We start from the raw sequence: 21,399 nt of genomic DNA on the forward strand, positions 1-21,399 counted from the left end.
CAGTCGCGGACGGCAGAAAACTAGGTGGGGTGATGAAGTTAGGAAATTTGCAGGCGCAAATTGGAATCAGCTAGCGCACGACAGGGTTAATTGGAGATCACAGGCAGAAGCCTTCGTCCTGCAGTGGACATAAATACAGGCTGATGATGATGTTAGCACCGGTAGAATGCACTGATTGTACACTTTTCGACCATAAGGAGACAATTGAGCCAATTCAAGGATAAGCGCTCGTCCTGTCTTTATTCGTTCCTTTCTCTGTGATCGCCACTTTTGGGGCTAAATTCATTAATGTTCGACATGCATCAACTAGCACCACATAAAGTACTACTAGAAAATACAGGAAAGAAATTCTTTTTTTTTTTCATTGAAGTGTATAGGTAATTAAATATGATGGTTAGATTTATGGTAAATTACATATTCTGAAAAAATGAAATTGGAATAAAGGAGCCACTTTACCGGAGGTGGGATCCGAACCCGCAACCTCCGTATGTACGGCGCCAGCTGTCCTCCAGTGAGGGTGCGTGTTAGCTAACGCCACTCTTGGCCATGGCGGCCGGATGTGGAACATACTCTGAAATGCAGGCACCCGCCGTGGTTGCTCAGTGGCTATGGTGTTGGGCTGCTGAACACGAAGTCGCGGGATCGAATCCCGACCACGGCGGCCGCATTTCGATGGGGGCGAAATGCGAAAACACCCGTGTTCTTAGATTTAGGTGCACGTTAAAGAACCCCAGGTGGTCCAAATTTCCGGAGTCCCCCATTACGGCGTGCCTCATAATCATATCGTGGTTTTGGCACGTAAAACCCCATAATTTAATTAATTTTTGAAATGCAGGCGTAAACTACTTAGTTTCATTCTTTAGACAGTTAGGCAGCGTTCACGCATGATTAGATTGTCTTAGATAAACTTAGCTTATGTCTACGGTTCGCTTCGCTCACATTTTGGGCGCTCAGGCACTACGAATAACTACATTTACTTCGCATTTTATTGCTATAGCTATTATATGGACACTCCAAGCGCATTACTGCCGTCGCCGTCGCCGTGAGGTTCCGTTGAGACGCCGATCGCGGCTGAATTTGCGCATGCAAGAGAGCGAAGCGGAAAGGAAGCGCGCCATCTTCCAGTCGCGCGCAACGCTCCTGAGGGAGGGTAGAGAAGGGAGGGGGGGGGGGGGCATTCGACGCCGCGCGCTCTCACCCTGGCGGCAGTATCTTGAGAGCACGGCGGGGGCAGAAGCCTTCCTTCTGCGCTATGTGTTCGCGGCTTAGTTCGCGTTGCTGTGAGCGGCGGGACGAAGGTCAATTCGCTCACTGCTATTTCCGCGCTTATATTCGCTACAGCGTTTTGACAACGAGTTTCCGCGGTCATGGAGTGAGTTGCGTTCATGTTAACTTGTGCGCGCGTGACACCATACTTGCTAATTTAGTTAGTATGCCTATGTTTACAAGTTTATATGGCCGATTTAACTACTATCCTTACTTCGTCTCCCCCGGACAATGGCCACGCGATCGGTGTCACGCTTGGGTACGCGGACGTCCGTGGCGCCATATTATAGGCCGTCTGTGTGCGCATAATAGCGGCTCTTAACTGACTTCACTCTCTTTTGCCCTCTTTCGACTTCACTCACTCCCTAATTTGCTAACGCAATCGATGCTTCGCCTTTCAGGCCAAACTGCGACACTTTTTGATAACCGCGTTAAAGACACAAGCGACGATCCGTCAGCTTGTCTGTAAGGTGGCAAAGAAGCCCAGTGGACGCGCCGTTACGTTCCGCTCTGTTGGCTATAGGCACCCGAGCGACCAGGAGTGCTTTTCTGGGCATTGTCAAATTCCGCCATGTTGTCGAATTCACCTTCTTGTCAGTTCCGATTGGCCCGGAGCGTCGCTACGGCCTCTCTGATTGGCTCAAAGCACCGCCATTGCAGAATTCAACAATATGGCGGAATTTAATGTTTTCCGGAATATATTGTCCCTCGGAGTGCCGGATATGCGTTCCGTTTTGTGCAGCTGTTGTGAGCAAGGGCAGTAAGGTTCCAGCTGAGCGGCTATATTCAACCTGTTAAAATACACGCGCCTTAGCGGAGTGCACTGTAAAGCTGAAGCTGTCCAGTACAGCGGCCAACGATCCGGGATGGCCGGTGCGTTCACGCACGGTAAGCTTTTATCCGAAGAGCCGAAGTTTGCAGAATTTAATTTCACGACGTAATTTTTGACAGGCATGGATATAGGCTCACCGGCAGTTTTCTCTCATACCTGATTCAATCAAAAGCGGGCTGCCAGGGTCGCAGAGATGCAGTCGCCAAAACGGCCCTAAATTATGGTGCACATGCGCATCCCCTTGTCCGGTCCTTCTCTGGCTATATGTGGAAGACGAGACCTTCCATGGCAACAAAAGCCGCAGTAGTCTTCATGCTCCTAAAAGTTCGTATGCCGCGCATGGCAAACACCAAAAACAGCCATACGATCGACCTTCTCGAACACTTAAGACACAGAAAGCGTTAAGATTAGATGTCGCCTTACCATATACATGCACCACTGATGCTCGGATATGCGTTAAGTACCCAAAACAGGGCAGCACAAACGCCATTTTAACTGCTAAGAATTTCTTGGAGAACATTTGCCACTTTGACAGTATCAATCTAGCTATCCAGCTATCTATTTATCTATCTATCTATCTATCTATCTATCTATCTATATATATATCTATCTATCTATCTACCTAGCCGCTTACGTCTTGGTGCTCTCATGGTCGTTTCATAAATTTGGTATGTACCAAAATTGACATAGTATGACAAGAGTGAATGACGAACATAAATGATAGGTCATGACATAAATGTCATGACGTGCGTGTCATGTAGATCATGACAATCACCCAGCGAAAAGGGATTAACACTCAGAAACCACTGAAAATGGGACGTGGGTACTCAGTGAAGGAAACACTAAAGGATGATGGTAGAAGTCATAGTAATGAGCATGACTCAGCAAAAGTGACAATGACTCAGCGAAAAAATATTAACACTCAAGAACCACTGGAATACGTTCGAACGTGGGTACTAAGAGAAGGAAACACTAAAGGATGATAGTAGAAGTCATAGTCATGAGCATGACTCAGCAAACATGAAAATGACTCAGCGAAAAAAAGTTAACACTCAAAAAACCACTGGAATGGTTTCGGACGTGCACGCACTAAGTGAAGGAAACACTAAAGGGTGATAGTAGAAGTCATAGTCATGAGCATGACTCAGCAAGAATGACAATGACTCAGCGAAAAAAGATTAACACTCAAAAACCAAGGGAATTGGTTCGGATGTGGTACTAAGTGAATGAAAAGGCTAAAGGTTGATGGTCGAAGTCATAGTCCTGAGCATGATTAAGGCTATAGCCTTAAGGTCGCTTAGGAGTAGCTAAAGGGACTCCTGATGACTCATGACATGAATACCGTGATACGTGTCATGTAGGTCATGAAACAGCCACCTACGTCTTGGTGCTCTCATGGTCGTTTCGTTAACTTTGTAGGCTCTCCCCGCACACTCCTTCGCATAACATGCATTCCCACAGGGCGTCGAATCTGCCGGCTTGTTTTATTTGAAGATCAGGCAAGTTACAGTGACATGTTATGTTGAATGATCGGGACCATATAAAATGCGCTCTGCGAAATTTGAGCAATGTAAAAAAAACTGTAAACACAATATTATTTATTTATTTATTTATTTATTTATTTATTTATTTATTTATTTATTTATTTATTTATTTATTTATTTATTTATTTATTCGAAGCAATTCTTGCCCCGATCCTCCACTTTGCGGGTAGCTGCTGCTGTGGCGTATCCGGACTCCTGAGGGGGCTGCGCTGCGCACCACTAGATGGCGTAGCGGGATCCTAAAGGCATCCTACAGACATCGGCCTTCAATTCGATGTAGCAGAATAAGAGGCGATCCAGCTAGCCGCTGCGAGCGTTAATGATGATGATGATTTATTGGCATCTCCTTCAACACTGGGCGACGATAAATAGTCACCGAATCTGCTTGAGCTAACCAAGTAATCTATAGATATTTATCAGTAACATTTTGTCTATTTCTCCTTTATATTTTCTGTCATCCTTAAAATCTCTGTATCTACCTATAGAAGTTACCTATGTATGTAACGGATCCAGTCCTATCAATTCCTTTGCTGCTTTTTTTCCCACCAATACTTTAAACGTTCCCTGCTTATCTCAACTGCTGACAGGTTGGTGCTTGCGTCCCCTTTAAATCCCAGAGCTTCTAAAAGGTGAACGTTTCCTAGCGGTTTCACTGACTGAATACATTCGCATTCCATTAGGATGTGCTGAGTTGTCTCTGGATTTTTACTGCAGCACACACATGCCTCAACCTGTTGAGAATATTTTCTCCGGTGTGTTTTTGTCCTTAGGCATTGACGTTTCTTCCCCTTGTAAGCGTCTTTCACGGCATGCAGACTATACTTGCGGAAAAGCAAATCTTTCACCCTATTGACCAAACTATCCAGCACCAAATTAAAAATATTGTTACGGAGCAGTAGGGCACAGTGGGACTACGAACAAAGACGACGATCTGGCGATAAATCTTGGCCCATCCCCCGCAGTGGGTTTCGCTGCTACAGTGGTGGAGGTGGACGTTCCCTGTACCTAAATTATACAGGGCGCCTTGGTCGCTTGCCGCCAGCATTTTTTATGAAGTTAAGAGGTCTTGGACCTTCATTTAACGCGAAGAAATGGGCAATCAAATGTACGTAATTGCTCCTTTAAAGGCAAAGCGGATGCCCAATATTTCAAGTAAACTATTTCTCTACACTCATATTCGTGCAATGGAAGCGCTTTGATGTTAAATCTTGCTTGAAAGATGTAGTTTCTTTTGCAGTGTATGTTGCAGATTTATTCTACCCGTCATTGCCTTACTTGCTTCATAAAGGTCAAGTTTACAAAATAGCTTTGCACACATGATGTGTTCGCGGGCCACCGATAATCGCTTAAAATTCATATGCGAAAATTTCATTTGCGCATGCATAAAACGCGCATCTAAATAAAACTGCAACAACAGTTTCTATTTTTATTTTTTTTATGTTCTCCAAATATCAACGTCTCAGCGGAACGAAGTCAAATTTAACAGGCGCCATGAGCGAGTCTTGGTGATTACACGAGTAAAATGATTTGAGCTCAAAAAGGCGCATTTCTCCGATATCAGCTTTCTAAACACAACGCTATAGGTTTTCAATGCGCACACACAAATAGCTGTGAAAACTACAGTTTCCGATGCGTCGCAATTTCTACTAGAGATGACATTACGCTTTCTTCTACACATGACGTTTGGGAGGTTCACGTCACTATCGCGGTGTGTAAAACAGGTATATTTTAAGAATATGTGTAATTCTGCTTCTAATGGCCCCTAAGCGACTCCCAACCCCGTAAGAAAAGTATACACACAAACCGAAACGTTAAACATTTCATCACATGCGTTGTGCGGCGAATGCTTCGTATTCAAAAAGATACCTTCCGCACAATGCTTGGAAAGTGTGCGCAATTTTTATCTCGAGTATCTTGAGTGTTTGCACTTGTATGCCTTTATAGAATCGTGCGCCTATTTGAGGATTTTTTAAAGATAGATTTGTTGCGGCTGTTTGCCCCGACAAAGTCGTTTCTTCCCCTTGATAGCTTTTTTCACGGCATGCAGACTTTACTTGCGGAAAAGCAAACCTTTCACCCTATAGACGAAAGTATTTGGCACCAAATTTAAGATATTGTTGCGGAGCAGTGGAGCATAGTGTGACTATAAACAAAGATGACGATCTGGCGAGAAATCTTGGTGAATCCCGCGCAGTGGGTTTCGCTGCTAGAGAGAGAATAAAAGATTTATTGGTGAAAAATTAATAGTTACTTTGTGGTTGGACCTCCTAGTCCGGAAGAGCATTGGCTTCGCTGCTAGGGTATCGTCTGTGGGACACCTTATTTTCATTTTACAATAAATTTATGCATAGGCCCTCTAGAAATTTTTATTAGCATTTAGTTGCTTTATGCTTCGTTTTGACAATTTGCCTTCACCTCCTTTCGGTATTTTGTTAGATGCACTTTTCAATCAACCTAATGTGGCCGATCCCCCCTGTGGGTACGAGCCACGTTTCGAGGCAACAACACAACGTCTTCCCCTCTGTAGAGGCTTAGTACAGAGGCGCAGAAGAGCACCGCGTTCCGTGTTTTTCTTATGGACGGGTCAGTTGTATACCATAGGCGTGATTTGCCGCGCAAGGATCCCTGCGCGAATCACTGACTGCTCGTCTCCTTCGCAGGGGCGACACCATCGCGGACGTGCTGCTGTCCCTCAAGCACGCCGTGGTACACCCGAGCTCGCCGGCGGGGGGCGCCGGGCCCTACGGGGCCGGGCCGGCCGAAGCCCCGCCGCCGCCACCGCCGCCACACATGTTCCCCACCTCGATGAGCGTCAACCTGTCCATGAACATGACCATGGGTGTGACCGGATGGGAGCCCAGCTACGCGGCGCAATGGGCGCCCCCGCCCTACCACCACCACCCGCAGGAAGAGCTGTACGCGAGCACGGGCTACGCGACGGACGTGGCCGCACCCCCGCCCCCGCCGCCACCCGCGCCGCACCAGGTCGCTGCGGGCCAGGTCGCCGGCGGCGTCGTGGCTCAGGGCGGCATCGCTGGCGTGCCGGGCGCGGCGCGCGGCTCCGATGGTCGGGTCAACCTGTGCGGCATCTGCGGCAAGGCGTACGCACGGCCGAGCACCCTCAAGACGCACCTGCGCACACACTCAGGCGAGCGGCCCTACCGCTGCCTGCAGTGCAGCAAGTGCTTCTCGCAGGCGGCCAACCTGACGGCGCACCTGCGCACGCACTCCGGCGAGAAACCGTTCCGCTGCCCGGTGTGCGAGCGCCGCTTCTCGCAGAGCTCGTCGGTGACGACCCACATGCGCACCCACTCGGGCGAGCGGCCCTACCGCTGCTGCCTCTGCAAGAAGGCCTTCTCGGACAGCTCTACGCTGACCAAGCACCTGCGTACTCACTCGGGCGAGAAGCCCTACCAGTGCCGGCTCTGTCTGCTCCGCTTTTCGCAGTCGGGCAACCTGAACCGGCACATGCGCGTACACGCCAACGCCTCCTGAGCCCCATTTAATTTAAGAACCCGCCTTTTTTTTATATATACGCTGACGCACAGGTCTCGCTTCCGGCAGACGGACCGAGCTGGCCCGAGAAGTGCTATACTGCAGTATGAGAGGTACAAAATAAAGTATATTGCTGCACCTGGCCTCGGGGTCTCATCTCTGGGCCACAAGACCTATGTGCCTCCATTATAGGTGAACCGTGCTAATAACAGCACGCCCCCAGGGTATTTTTTAACGAAGTTGCGTCCGCAGGGCACTGCCAACGATAGCAAGGTATTAGAATATTACACGAAGTATAAGTGTTTTATGGATACTATATATTGCAGTAAACATTTGCTTACTAACTAAGCACGGTGTCATGTGCCCAAAGACACACATGAATAGATAGTCCACTTGATGACCACGAGCACACGCAGTTTAGATGGGGAGCGCCGGCAGCGGGGAGCGCACGAGCGTGTCCATGGCATCCTCGTCTCAAAGTGAATGTTCCGTGGTGCCGCTCGATCCGGTGCCTCCTAACCCAGTATATCACGTGACCTTCAGCACTGGACGTGCGGAATGGCAGCGCGCATCGAGCTGCCAGCCTTCTCAGCTCGCCTTCGCTTTCGTCCTGGAATGCTCGCGCGCTCATCCGAAGCTCGTCGCCTAACCTCCAACACGAAGCGCGGGGGCGGCGCGGCCGCCGTCGCACATATCTAACAGGGTCACACGCACAGGATGATGCGCAAACAAACAACTGCTTTCAACACACTCAAACGACAATTAGGTGTATGTCTACCAAGGCCAAACAAAGAAAATTAGGAAAATGTGATTTCAGAACCAAAGTTCTTTTATGGGGTTTTACGAGCCAAAACCACGATCTGATTATGACGCTCGCCGTAGCTGGGGACTCCGGAAATTTGGACCACCTGGGGTTCCTGAACGTGCACCTACATCTAAGTACACGGGTGTTTTCGCAGTTCGCCCTCATCGAAATGCGGCCCCGCGGCCGGGATTTGATCCCGCGACCTTGTGCTCAGCAGCCCAACACCATAGCCACTGAGCAACCACGGCGGGTCCAAAGTAGGTTACCACAGAGGTGGCCGCCGCTGTGTGCCCTATGAACAGTGAAAGTAGTCACAACTTGTTTTATTTTCTTTTGTGTGATATATTCGCGCATGACTTCTGTGTTTTTGTATACGCCCACTGTACCCCCCCCCCCACCCTGCAATAACGCCTTCACGGCGCTGCAGGATTTTCAAGCAAATAAAATAAATTAATAGCTTTGCAATTACGTGGTATTTAAATGGCGTATCACCCATGGAAGAGGAGTTCGGCGCATCTGTAAAAGAGACGTGCAGCGGCTTCCGGCGAGAATCGCGGCCTGGGAAGCAGCGAAGAAACGCGACACAGCGCGACCACAGCGTCTAAACCTTCAGGTGCCATAAAGGTCTTGAGCCACAACACGTGCGGCGTTCGCCGACGAGTGCGCCCCACAAGTCGGTTGCACGATATGTAGCCGAGATATTCCGAGTATACAAGGGAGAATAACCAAGGAAATCTAGTCGCGTTAAAACAAGAGTGAGAGTCAATGGAATTTAATCAATTTGGTTTATTAAGCAATGATGTGGCTTAGCAGCCCAACACCATAGCCACTAAGCAACCACGGCGGGTTTTGATCGGGTTAGATGCCTCTATTTCTGCTCGCACTCCCCAGACCAGCCCCCGATCGCGTATACACACTCATTCAGCCTCGCCATGTCATTCATAGCCTTTGAAATCCGTGTCGTCTGAAACTTTAAAAAAATGATTCTGGAGTTTTACGTGCCAAAACCACGATCTGATTATCAGACACGCCGTTGTGGGGTACTCCGGAATAGTTTCAGCCTCCGCGGACAGGGAGAGTTCTGGAGGTTGAATTGCCGGTTCCCCGCTTGCGACCTGACACTGTACCAATATTGTTCCTTGGGTGCCCGTCATACCTTGCAACACCAGTGCACAGCCGATGCGAAACCTTGAACGGAAGCCTGCGAATCTTCACAATATGCTTGGGCATTCAAAAAAGCTCCGGCAACGTACGAGGCGCAACAGGAAGAGCCATATGTTTCTTAAAGCCTGGGGAAATTAATGCGCGCCTCCGAAAAACCTCGCTGCCAGAAACGGGAGACCCGCACAGTAACTTGGCTGAAAGCTTCTGTGACAATTGTCGATAACCTTACAGTCAGTGCCTGTTATTGCGAAGCACAGATCAGTAAAGTAGGCGACAGTGTTTTGCCAAAGATGCATATATGATATGAATTTCTTGCTGCATATTAAAAACATATGCCTGTTATCTGATCAACACCATACAAAGCTCTTTCCGCCTCTTGTATGTCATGTGCGCTCTTGCTAAGTTACAAAACACTATTGATGAGTACAAAATTATTAACACGACGTTTCTAAAGGAACATTCAGTTACGTACAAGTTAAAGAAAAGGAAGACGACAACGCAGACACAAAAAAAGAAGGAAAGAAAAAGAAAGTTACTTTTAAAACAGAAAAGATTAAAAGTTTAGTTGTTGTGGTGGTCACAACAACAAAAATAACGTAACTTTTCCTCATTTATTATCTAATCTAAGCCGGAATGGTGTATGCTGTGTGCATTGTGTATATTCTAATAGATGATCGAAATAAATATTTTCTTTCACATTCTAATTATTTTGTTTATACACGAACGCCTTTCTACAATCCAAATATAGGGGAGGCTGCCAGATTTCCAATGAACCATTAAAAAAATCACCAGCCCTTCCCCTTTCGAGAAAAGGGGGGTAAGTGAAGCTTGTGGCAAGACGACGTTGTCGCAGGCGTTCCGCTTCGTTTGCCATAAACTCAGGGTCGGCGGCTCTTCGTTGACATTTGGCCTCAACATCGCGCTCCCGCCACTCGGGGTCCGCGGCTCTTCGCTGACGTACGCCTGCGCTTCGGAAGCCCTCGCGCTAGAATCGACACGTCGACGACGAGCCCTTTCAGAGCGAGTTTGCAGCGCCGTTGCTCAAACGCAGCCTGCTCCTCAGCGGACCGCACCACGCGTGGCCTTCCCATCCGTGCGACGAAACTCATCTGAGGCGAGGGAATTAAGCCCGGCGTAGAGCGTGCCAACCACCTTTCGTTCCCTTTCCCTCCACGCGATACACTAAAGGACCCTGATTGGTCGAGCGCGTCCCGTGATCCGGCGCCGGCGCAGCTTTCCCCGCACCTGCACTACTCTGGTCATCATCATCAGCATCAGCATCATCATCAGCCTATATTTTATGTCCACTGCAGGACGAAGGCCTCTCCCTGCGATCTCCAATTACCCCTGTCTTGCGCTAGCCTATTCTAACTTGCGCCTGCAAATTTCCTAACTTCATCATCCCATCTGGTCTTCTGCCGACCTCGAATGCGCTTCGCTTCTCTTGGTATCCATTCTGTAACCCTAATGGTCCATCGGTTATCCATCCTACGCATTACATGGCCAGCCCAGCTCCATTTCTTCCGCTTAATGTCAACTAGAATATCGGCTATCCCCGTTTGTTCTCTGATCCACACCGCTCTCTTTCTGTCTCTTAACGTTAGACCTAAGATTTTTCGTTCCATCGCTCTTTGTGCGGTCCTTAACTTGTTCTCGAGCTTCTTTGTTAACCTCCAAGTTTCTGCCCCATATGTTAGCACCGGTAGAATGCAATGATTGTACACTTTTCTTTTCAACGACAGTGGTAAGCTCCCAGTCAGGATTTGGCAATGCCTGCCGTAAGCATTCCAACCCAATTTTATTCTTCTGTAAATTTCTTTCTCGTGATCAGGGTCCCCTGTGAGTAATTGACCTAGATAAACGTACTCCTTTACATACTCTAGAGGCTGACTGGCGATCCTGAATTCTTGTTCCCTTGCCAGGCTATTGAACATTATCTTTGTCTTCTGCATATTCATCTTCAACCCAATTCTTACACTTTCTCGATTAAGGTCCTCAATCATTTGCTGTAATTCATCTGCATTGTTGCTGAATAGGACAATGTCGTCTGCAAACCGAAGGTTGCTGAGATATTCGCCGTTGATCTTCACTCCAAAGCCTTCCCAGTCTAAGAGCTTGAATACTTCTTCTAAGCATGCAGTGAATAGCATTGGAAAGATTGTGTCTCCTTGCCTGACACCTTTCTTGATAGGCAACTTTCTAGTTTTCTTGTGGAAAACCAAGGCTCCTGTGCAATCCTTGTAGATATTTGCCAAGATCTTCACGTATACCTCCTGTACTCCTTGATTACGCAATGCCTCTATGATTGCTGGTATCTCTACTGAATCAAATGCCTTTTCATAATCTATGAAGGTCATATACAGAGGTTGATTGTACTCCGCAGATTTCTCGATTACCTGATTGATCACATGGATATGATCCATCGTAGAATATCCCTTCCTGAAGCCAGCCTGTTCTCTTGGTTAGCTGAAGTCAAGTGTTGCCCTGATTCTATTGGAAATTATCTTGGTGATTATTTTATACAATACTGAAAGCAAGCTGATGGGTCTATAATTCTTCAATTCTTTAACGTCTCCCTTCTTATGCATTAGCATAATGTTGGTGTTCTTCCAGCTCTCTGGTACACTTGAAGTTGTGAGGCATTGCGTATAAAGGGCCGCAAGCTTTTCAAGCATGATATCTCCTCCATCTTTGATTAAATCTACTGTTATTACATCTTCTCCAGCAGCTTTTCCCCTGGTCATGTCTTTCAATGCCATTCTAACTTCATCGCTTGTTATAGAAGGAGCCTCTGTATCCGGTTCATCACTATTTCGAATGAAAGTAGTAGCTTGGCTGTTTTGGGCACTGTACAGGTCTGTGTAGAATTCTTCCGCTGCTTTTACTATGTCATCGAAATTGCTGATGATATTACCATGCTTATCTTTCAGTGCATACATCTTGCCTTGTCCTATGCCAAGCTTTCTTCTTACTGATTTAATGCTGCGTCCATATTTTACGGCTTCCTCAATCTTTCCCACGTTATAATTTCGAATATCGCTTACTTTCTTCTTGTTGATCAGTTTTGACAGTTCACGTGATTTCTTTGTTTTCTTCTCTTCTTCTTTCTTTCTTTCTTACCTCCCTTTCTTTCCTCTTTTCTTGCCTTCTTTCTTTTTCCCTTCTTCCTTTCTTTTTTTTTCTTTCTTTCTTGTCCCTGGCTCATACGCGCGTATCTAATGCGGGTATGCGCCACACGTGATTTTATTATCGTTAATCGTGACGTAACTGACGAGCGTGTGATCTTATTGCTGTCATAACCTATCAGTCTTTTAGTCATGCATTCCTACCCTTCCATGCCAATTTTCGTACATACCAAATAAACGAGACGCGAGTTTTCTACAGGTTTTCGATAGGGTTTTAGCGTAACACCACCGCCGCCGACACTTGTGAGGCAATACAAGCTTCGCTTGAAAATTAAGTCAGAGAAGTGCCGCATTCTTGGCCAATCCCACCTAGTGGGTACGAGCCATTTTGGAGACACGAAATGGAGAGCCATTTCTAGTGGCTCGCTCAGCTGAAGTTCAGTACTAGACGAAGAATGCCCGAACGTGTAGAATAAAAGCGGCTCGGGCTCCGAAACGTTGGGTTTTTTTTTTAAATCAACTTTCGTTGGACTTCTCGTTCTCATTCACGTCGGAGTTCGGCTTTTCGTGTCAAACAACTACCGGGACACATTTATCCAACAACCTAGAAACGTAAAACAAACTTTACTGACGCGAAATCTTTTATGTCTCATGGTTCAGTCGACCTTCCACGCCCTTGAGCGAAAACCGTGTCGTCGAAGCAAAATCGTACACTATGACGACTCGGTGTAGTAATTCTCTTAATACACCAACCCAGCATCGTGTCTTACCTATATGCAAACGCTCACGACAATCCTGATTGTGCGCCGGTCGAGCAAGCAACCCATACGCAACAATTTTGATGATGCGCGGGTCACCGTTATCATCGTGTTAATTAAGATAAAGTTAATTCAGGCACTCAAACCCAAAACCTTCGGTGGGAGTCCAATCCTCGAGCTTATGTGAGAGTTAAACTCACCACCTCTGGCGTTAGGGCGAAGTTAATTAGAGTTAATTGATAGAAAGTTAGGTCACTTGCACCCTCGACCTTTAGTTGTAGTCGAACCCAGGACCTTTAGTGTTAATTAGAGCGAGGTTAATTAAGCCGCGCTTAATTATGGTAGCGTCAATTAAGGCACTCGAACCCGCGACCTTTGGTCAGAAAAAACAAGTAATAAGTAGTTACAACGCATCCGAATGAGAATGTCAAGTGATTTAATGAATGTCTCTTGAGCGCGCAGGCTTTGACCTTCACCCTGTTTGCCGTATGCTAAAGTGGCTCAATTTTTATGTTCACAATGATTCTTGCTAAAGTTCCAATTTGCAGATCGCATATCGGGCGCGGGAAGGCTAGAACAAATGGTCGGCCGGCGGGCCGCGACGTGGCCGACGTCATTTCACGTGACGCGGTTGGTTTTCCTATTACACCGGACGTGTATCCTGCTACTCGCTTCGCACTTATCACCCCCAACACACGTTGTATTGGATAAAAGAGCCATCTCATAGAAAATATCGATATATTTAATGAATCAATGTCCGCTGCTATACCGGTCTGCGACGAAATCCCGCCGCCCTTCCTTGTGAACTCGTTCCACCTTTGCACAGCCACAAGCATCGGCTCCGCCAGCAGAACATGGCAGCCGTGGTGCATCTAAATAAAACAAGTAATTTGAGGCCGCCAAAAAGTGGGCCCTTCGAGGGAAAACTTGATGTTTCCCTCGTCGGCTCTGGGAGCGCGAGGACCCTTGAAGCCACCAGAACGATCTGGGCCGGCCAGACGGTGGTGGTGGGATGGGTGGCTCGCCGGTGGTGGGCCCTTCTCGGGGGACGCTTGCTGTTGGTTCCCTCGTTGGCTCTGGGAGCGCGAGGACCCTTGAAGCCACCCGAACGATCTGGGCCGGCCAGACGGTGGTGGTGGGATGGGTGGCTCGCCGGTGGTGGGCCCTTCGAGGGAACGCTTGCTGTTGGTTCCCTCGTTGGCTCTGGGAGCGCGAGGACCCTTGAAGCCACCAGAACGATCTGGGCCGGCCAGACGGTGGTGGTGGGATGGGTGGCTCGCCGGGGGTGGGCTCTTCGAGGGAACACTTGCTGTTGTTTCCCTGGTCGGCTCTGAGAGCGCGAGGACCCTTGAAGCCACCAGAACGATCTGGGCCGGCCTGACGGTGGTGGTGGGATGGGTGGCTCGCCGGTGGTGGGCCCTTCGAGGGAACGCTTGCTGTTGGTTCCCTCGTTGGCTCTGGGAGCGCGAGGACCCTTGAAGCCACCAGAACGATCTGGGCCGGCCAGACGGTGGTGGTGGGATGGGTGGCTCGCCGGGGGTGGGCTCTTCGAGGGAACACTTGCTGTTGTTTCCCTGGTCGGCTCAGGGAGCGCGAGGACCCTTGAAGCCACCCGAAGGATCTGGGCCGGCCAAACGGTGGTGGTGGGATGGGTGGCTCGCCGGTGGTGGGCCCTTCGAGGGAACGCTTGCTGTTGGTTCCCTCGTTGGCTCTGGGAGCGCGAGGACCCTTGAAGCCACCAGAACGATCTGGGCCGGCCAGACGGTGGTGGTGGGATGGGTGGCTCTCCGGGGGTGGGCTCTTCGAGGGAACACTTGCTGTTGTTTCCCTGGTAGGCTCTGGGAGCGCGAGGACCCTTGAAGCCACCCGAACGATCTGGGCCGGCCAGACGGTGGTGGTGGGATGGGTGGCTCGCCGGTGGTGGGCCCTTCGAGGGAACGCTTGCTGTTGGTTCCCTCGTTGGCTCTGGGAGCGCGAGGACCCTTGAAGCCACCCGAACGATCTGGGCCGGCCAGACGGTGGTGGTGGGATGGGTGGCTCGCCGGTGGTGGGCCCTTCGAGGGAACGCTTGCTGTTGGTTCCCTCGTTGGCTCTGGGAGCGCGAGGACCCTTGAAGCCACCAGAACGATCTGGGCCGGCCAGACGGTGGTGGTGGGATGGGTGGCTCGCCGGGGGTGGGCTTTTCGAGGGAACACTTGCTGTTGTTTCCCTGGTCGGCTCTGGGAGCGCGAGGACCCTTGAAGCCACCAGAACGATCTGGGCCGGCCAGACGGTGGTGGTGGGATGGGTGGCTCGCCGGTGGTGGGCCCTTCGAGGGAACGCTTGCTGTTGGTTCCCTCGTTGGCTCTGGGAGCGCGAGGACCCTTGAAGCCACCAGAACGATCTGGGCCGGCCAGACGGTGGTGGTGGGATGGGTGGCTCGCCGGTGGTGGGCCCTTCGAGGGAACGCTTGCTGTTGGTTCCCTCGTTGGCTCTGGGAGCGCGAGGACCCTTGAAGCCACCAGAACGATCTGGGCCGGCCAGACGGTGGTGGTGGGATGGGTGGCTCGCCGGGGGTGGGCTCTTCGAGGGAACACTTGCTGTTGCCCTGGTCGGCTCTGGGAGCGCGAGGACCCTTGAAGCCACCAGAACGATCTGGGCCGGCCAGACAGGCGGTAGAATGGGTGGCTCGCCGGTGGTGGGCCCTTCGAGGGAACACTTGCTGTTGTTTCCCTCGTCGGCTCTGGGAGCGCGAGGACCTTTGAAGCCACCCGAACGATCTGGGCCGGCCAGACGGTGGTGGTGGGATGGGTGACTCGCCGGTGGTGGGCCCTTCGAGGGAACGCTTGCTGTTGGTTCCCTCGTTGGCTCTGGGAGCGCGAGGACCCTTGAAGCCGCCCGAACAATCTGGGCCGGCCAGACGGTGGCGGTGGAATGGGTGGCTCGCCAGGAGTAGCCATGTCCATGTTGGCAGCTGCAGCAGCGACGGCTCCCTTGGTCAATATACTGTCCGTTTTTGCCTGCGCGCTGGATCCACCGCATGTTCGCGATGCCTCGAATGGTCCTCCTCCCTGGAAGGGCCCGATGTAGAGTGAACCCAGAGGGCGGTACCGCGGAGGCCACAGCTTGCGATTGCGGGTGGGCCGCGTGGCCCTGAGCGGCGGCATTCGTCCCGGAGCCACCACCTGGTGTCGTTTGGGAGGTCCGCTGTACCTCAACCAGGTTCCGGGGCAGGTTCGCAGTGACACTCAGCGCGAAGGGCTGGGTTGTTTGGCGCGGCACCTTCACCGGGTCGTGGTCGTGGTGTCCGAAATGGAACAGAGCCTTCTGGAGCTCAGCGTTCACCGCCCCGTTTCGATCGGCTGCCGCTCAAGCGTGCGGGTGGCCACGAGGTCCCGTGACCGATCCCCGCGAGACCATTCTTCGTCTTCCTTCGTCTCCAGCCGCGATGTCGCTTCTGACTCTTGTCTAGAGCACCTGACGGAAGCAGTTCCCCCACTACTAAGTCGCACAGTTATTAGAGCGGCATGCCGATACCACAGTAGCTGCTCTGGTATATTACTCTTTACTTGGTTTGCGGTGCAGTGCTCAAGTGTGAGTCTGGCGCACTGTACGCGGGGAGATACGATCGAGGCTCCGCAAGAATTAGGTCCGCAAATCACCATTGAGAATGCACCCCTGCCCATACCCTTATCGCCATGTATGCAAGAACCGAGTTGTCTCCGTCATTTGCGACTGTGAAATGAGTGTGGTAACGCTTTGCCGCAACTGAAAGCGATAGAGGCGTAAAATCAGACAATACTTAATGTTATTCACTGAATTGTGAATTACCTTACGTTATCCTGCAGTTTAGAAATGCCGCTAAGGTGTAGTATTTGTTTTCCAACGGAATGAAATAACGGCGAATAATGCGAGACCACATGATATAGCACGACGTTTAATGAAACCCATAATCGGTGTGCATCGACAGGCTATTAAAATATAGGCCACTTTTGTTGCTAAAATTCTAAAACAAAATTATTCTTCTGATACGGTTATTACTAGCTTTAAATACGACATGTATACCTATACATAATAAACACGTACCTTTCGTCGGCGCTCAGAAGATACTGCACCTGAAACAGTAAAAGTTCAAGTGTATCGCAATATTAAAGTTTTCACTTCACGGATACTCTGCATCGTTTTCTTTTCTTATCTTTTATTGCGACATCAATTATATGGACATTCGAGGCGCATCATGTGCCGCCGTCGTGCTTTCACGATATCGACCACGCACGTGCGGCCCACACGTGGAGGCTTAGAATGTCTCCGTAGACGCGAGAGACGCGCAGTGCAGTGCGTAAATTGGCTGCTAAGACGATGAAGCTCTAAGTGGACGCACCCTGCTATGGGGCAGCGTTCTCGCTGAGTGTCCGCGTACGTACGACACCGCAGTACACACAGTGCATGGTTTGAACAGAACGGGCGCTTCAGTTTTGCGAACTACAGCCGACGGTTCTCTTTCGCTCTGGTCTCGTGCAATATCGAGGTACTGTAATCGAGGTGGTATACGCCCGAAACGCCGGTGGCGGTCCTCCTATAACACCAGTGTTTTAAGACGCCTAGCAGTAAGACGCCTAACTGTATAAGACGGAACAGGCTGTTATAACCAAGGAGGTTTAAATAAAGCTTCTTGGATATAACTAGGCGCTGTTTCTGCGGCGCAGCAGCAACTGCCTCGCGTGCTGTGTCACGCCAACCTGTCGCCTCCGCGAATTAATTCGTACAACACCACTTGAGGAGCTTAAGCGCAACGCGAAACATTGCTATCGCTTCCAATGTTTGGCACTTCTTATTATGATTCTTTTCTTCTTCTCACGCACGCAATAGCTTACGTAACGACCTCAACACTGTTCAGTGCATGGATCATTTAAATGTGAAAGGGGACCAATAATATTTTCTAAGCTCTATTAGGTAATTTTTTAATGAGAATGTGTACCTGTGTTCTTTAGTATTAGCCCAGAACAGCACAGTGAAGCCACCCGCTTATTTTTCAAATTATCATTACCGTCAGCTTCTCATACAACAAACCGTTCAGAAACTGATCAGGACCACACATGTTGTACCGTGAACTGAGTTAACTGCATGGGCCGACAATGACGACGTAGGTGAGTGGATCGGATGAGGAGGAGAGGGTTTATTGACTTGAACCTGTGTCTTTATCTGTTCGATATTTTATTTTATTTTATTGTTGCCCACATCAAAAGCTGGCAAAATCGATGTAATATATACTGTAGACGGTCCTTCGTTTTCGGGTAAAACACGATAATGTCTGATTTCCGCACCCCGAACAAAATTTATGAAAATGGTTTAAACCAGATTTCTCCCCGAATTTCGCCCTTGGTAAAATATTATAATAAATGCGGGTCTTGCATAACTGATGAACGCTGCCTACCATTTGTAAGCAGGCAGTCAAGATATATCATATTGAAAGCACGAAAACTTGTTGCTTGATTAGTAGTCGCATCTATGTGCATGAATACGACAATGGTGCATTGAAGCACATTTCACGCACGTCGCATACATCTAAACAGTAAACAGCGGTAATGCGCTAAGAAACGAATTAACGCAGCGCTGACGCTGCTCTGCATTTCGAAGGGCAGTTTTGACGTTGAGAGGATGTTTACCCAACTACGTCACGTTCAAAGAAAAGTGGCCGATTCGTCAACTTGGGATTGCACCAATTTTGTTGCAAGAGCGTGCAGTCGGAACCAGTAAAAGAGGACCACAGACAAGGACGAAAGGCCCGACAGGTCTAGGATGGACACAGAAATGGCCACAGTGCATATACTAATAATGTACGCCAACGAGGGCTTGTAGGATAAGAAAAAGCGCCCACCTCCTTTGAAGCATGCCCTTGCTTATGTGTGAGGTATACCCAAAACAGGGCAGTATATGTGCTATTTTTTTTATTTGAAGGTCAAGCAAATAACAACGCCATATGTTATATTGAACGATAACTACCAGATAAAATGTACTCTGCGAAATTTGAGCAATGTCAAAAAAACTATAAACGCAATATTATTTATTTATTTATTTATTTATTTATTTATTTATTTATTTATTTATTTATTTATTCTTTATTCGAAGCATTTCTTGCCCCGATCCTCCACATTGCGGGTAGCGGCCTCTGTGACGTATCTTGACTCCAGAGGGGGCTGCGCGCCACTAGATAGCGTAGCGGGATCCTAAATGGCATCCTACGGACATGGGCCTTCAATTCGATGTAGCGGCATAAGAGGCGATCGAGCTAGCCGAAACGAGTGTCAATGATCATGATGATTTATGGGCACTTCGTTTTTTTGTTTTATTGCGATAGCAATTATATGGACACTTCAACCAGATTTCTGCCGTCGGCGTCGCCGTCGTCGTCGCCGTCGCCGTGAGGTTCCGTATAGATAAAATCTTCGCCGCGCGCCGTATGCCCGAGCGGAAGCGTGCGGGGACGCACGCTATCACGGAGAACGAACGCACTCAATCTCCCTCGCGCAAGCAAGGAAGCGGGAAGCGAGCGCCGGAGGGAGCGGGGGGGGGGGGGGGGGGGCGCACTTCTATTCTGCCAACAACCGCGCTCGTCGCTTGCCCGCACCGTCTCTTATCTCCACACGGCTCTGACCCTTATGCGCTGTGCATTCGCCGCTCAGTTTCCGTTGAAGCGATAGACCGCACGTACCTTCGCCCGCTGCGGCGTATGCGCTTGCTGCCAGCGTTTTGACAGTCGTTGTCTGCAGTCATTCAGTGTGATCTATTCATGTTTGTTTGTGCGCGCTCACACCACAGTTAGTAATAGTCGAGCCACATTTTCCAACGCACGCTACACATGCAATGCTGCCCGGATCGGCAGTGCAGCGCTACAGGTGTGTCCCTTCGCACGCGCTGCCCACGGGAAGCGCTTCTCATCAACACCACCGTTTCACACGCGCCTTCTCGTGGTCATCGAGTCTCTCTTCATGTCGGTCTACTTACGCCGCAGCACACCTGCTTACTTAATCAGCTCATGTTTACTACAATTCATATTGCTACCAAAGCCGCTCACCTTCGTATGACATTGCTGTGTTGCTATCGCATTCATTGCTTCGCCCTTAGGGCGAAACTGTGACATTTTTTTTTTTCTTATGGGGGTTTACGTGCCAAAACTACGATCTTATTATGAGGCACGCCGTGGTGGGGGACTCCGGAATAATTTAGACCACCTGGGGTTCTTTAACGTGCACCTTAATCTAATTACACGGGTGTTTTCGCATTTCGGCCCCATCTAAATGCGGCTACCGTGGCCGGGATTTGATCCCGCGACCTCATGCTTAGCAGCCCGAAAGCATAGCGACTAAGCAACCACGGCGGGTAAGGTATTCCCTTCGAAACGTGGCGACTATAAATACTCGCCTATAACCTGCTTGAGCTAATCAGAAGAAACGGAACCGAGGGTCCCGATTTTTAATAAGCATATCATAAGAAGCCAACAAACAATAACACCAAGGTGTTATTGTTTGGTGTAATTGTTTGTTGGCTTCTTATGATTGAGCTAATGAAGTTACCTACAGATATTTATCGGGAACATTTCGTCTATTTCTCCTTAATATTTTCTGCCATCCTTAAACCTCTATATCCACCTATAGAAGTTACCTACGTCTGTAACAGATCCGGTTCTATTAATTTGTTTCCTGCTTTTAAAGCGAAGCTTTCTATGTCTCACTGATTCGTCCGTGAGCGCCGTAAACACACTGCAGGAAAGCCAACTTACCCAATGGAACTATCTGCGCATCTGCGCACACAATCATAGAACAGTGCAGATTACATTCGCAGTTGCACCGATAAGAACAACGGCAACTCCAACGCCACGCTACCTATACGAACTACATCTGCATTGCATTACGCGCGTCACGCAATGCATTCCCGACCGCCACCGTGGGTAGGCCGCGGGTGCAGCGCACGGCAGAAGAGGCTGCCGTACGCGAACGTAAGCGCGAGCACGATCGTGCCTCTAAGGCCAATCCCGTGTATCGGCAACGGCATGCAGTCCGTGAAAGTGTGAGTGTATGCGTGCAATAAACGGCTACATGATCTAAAATAAAGGCTATGCAACTTAACGAAATGTCTCTTTATTCAACTTCAACGTTCAAAGAAATACAATTCTAAACAAGCAATCAAATCCCATATGCATCGCATCGGGTCGCTGAGCATTTCTTGGGTTCGTTGCGTGGTAGTTGGCTTTGGACTTTGATTTAGCTTTCATGGGCGAAAGATTCGCGTTCAACCATTTTTCTTTAAGAAACGGGCTTTGATTTTTTTCCCCACCAATGCTCTAAACGTCCCTTGCTTATCTCGACTGCTGACCGGTTGGTGCTTCCATCCCAGCGCTTCTGGAAAGTAAACATTTCCTACGGGTTTCACT

General features: G+C 49.2%; 2 protein-coding genes across 2 annotated transcripts in view; one reads left to right on the plus strand and one right to left on the minus strand.

Moving 5' to 3' along the window:
• The window catches only part of LOC119440998 (protein glass), a 32,291-nt gene extending 25,024 nt beyond the window's left edge, over window positions 1–7,267 (plus strand). Inside the window, exon 2 of the mRNA XM_049665872.1 lies at window positions 6,303–7,267. Within this exon, the coding sequence (XP_049521829.1) occupies window positions 6,303–7,137 (835 nt within the window). The 3' untranslated portion in view covers window positions 7,138–7,267. The remainder of the gene's footprint in view (window positions 1–6,302) is intronic.
• Window positions 7,268–13,739: 6,472 nt separating this feature from the next.
• Window positions 13,740–16,010, minus strand: LOC125942831 (basic salivary proline-rich protein 2-like). The gene has a single exon (XM_049661082.1). The coding sequence runs from the start codon at window positions 16,008–16,010 to the stop codon at window positions 13,740–13,742; it is 2,271 nt and encodes a 756-aa protein (XP_049517039.1).
• Between the last annotated feature and the right edge of the window lie 5,389 nt (window positions 16,011–21,399).

Source organism: Dermacentor silvarum, chromosome 1, assembly GCF_013339745.2.
Source record: "Dermacentor silvarum isolate Dsil-2018 chromosome 1, BIME_Dsil_1.4, whole genome shotgun sequence".
NCBI lineage: Eukaryota > Metazoa > Arthropoda > Arachnida > Ixodida > Ixodidae > Dermacentor > Dermacentor silvarum.

Coding starts and splice junctions, on each gene's coding strand:
- LOC125942831 (XM_049661082.1), bottom strand. CDS start 16,010: ATGCGGTGGATCCAGCGCGCAGGCAAAAACGGACAGTATATTGACCAA.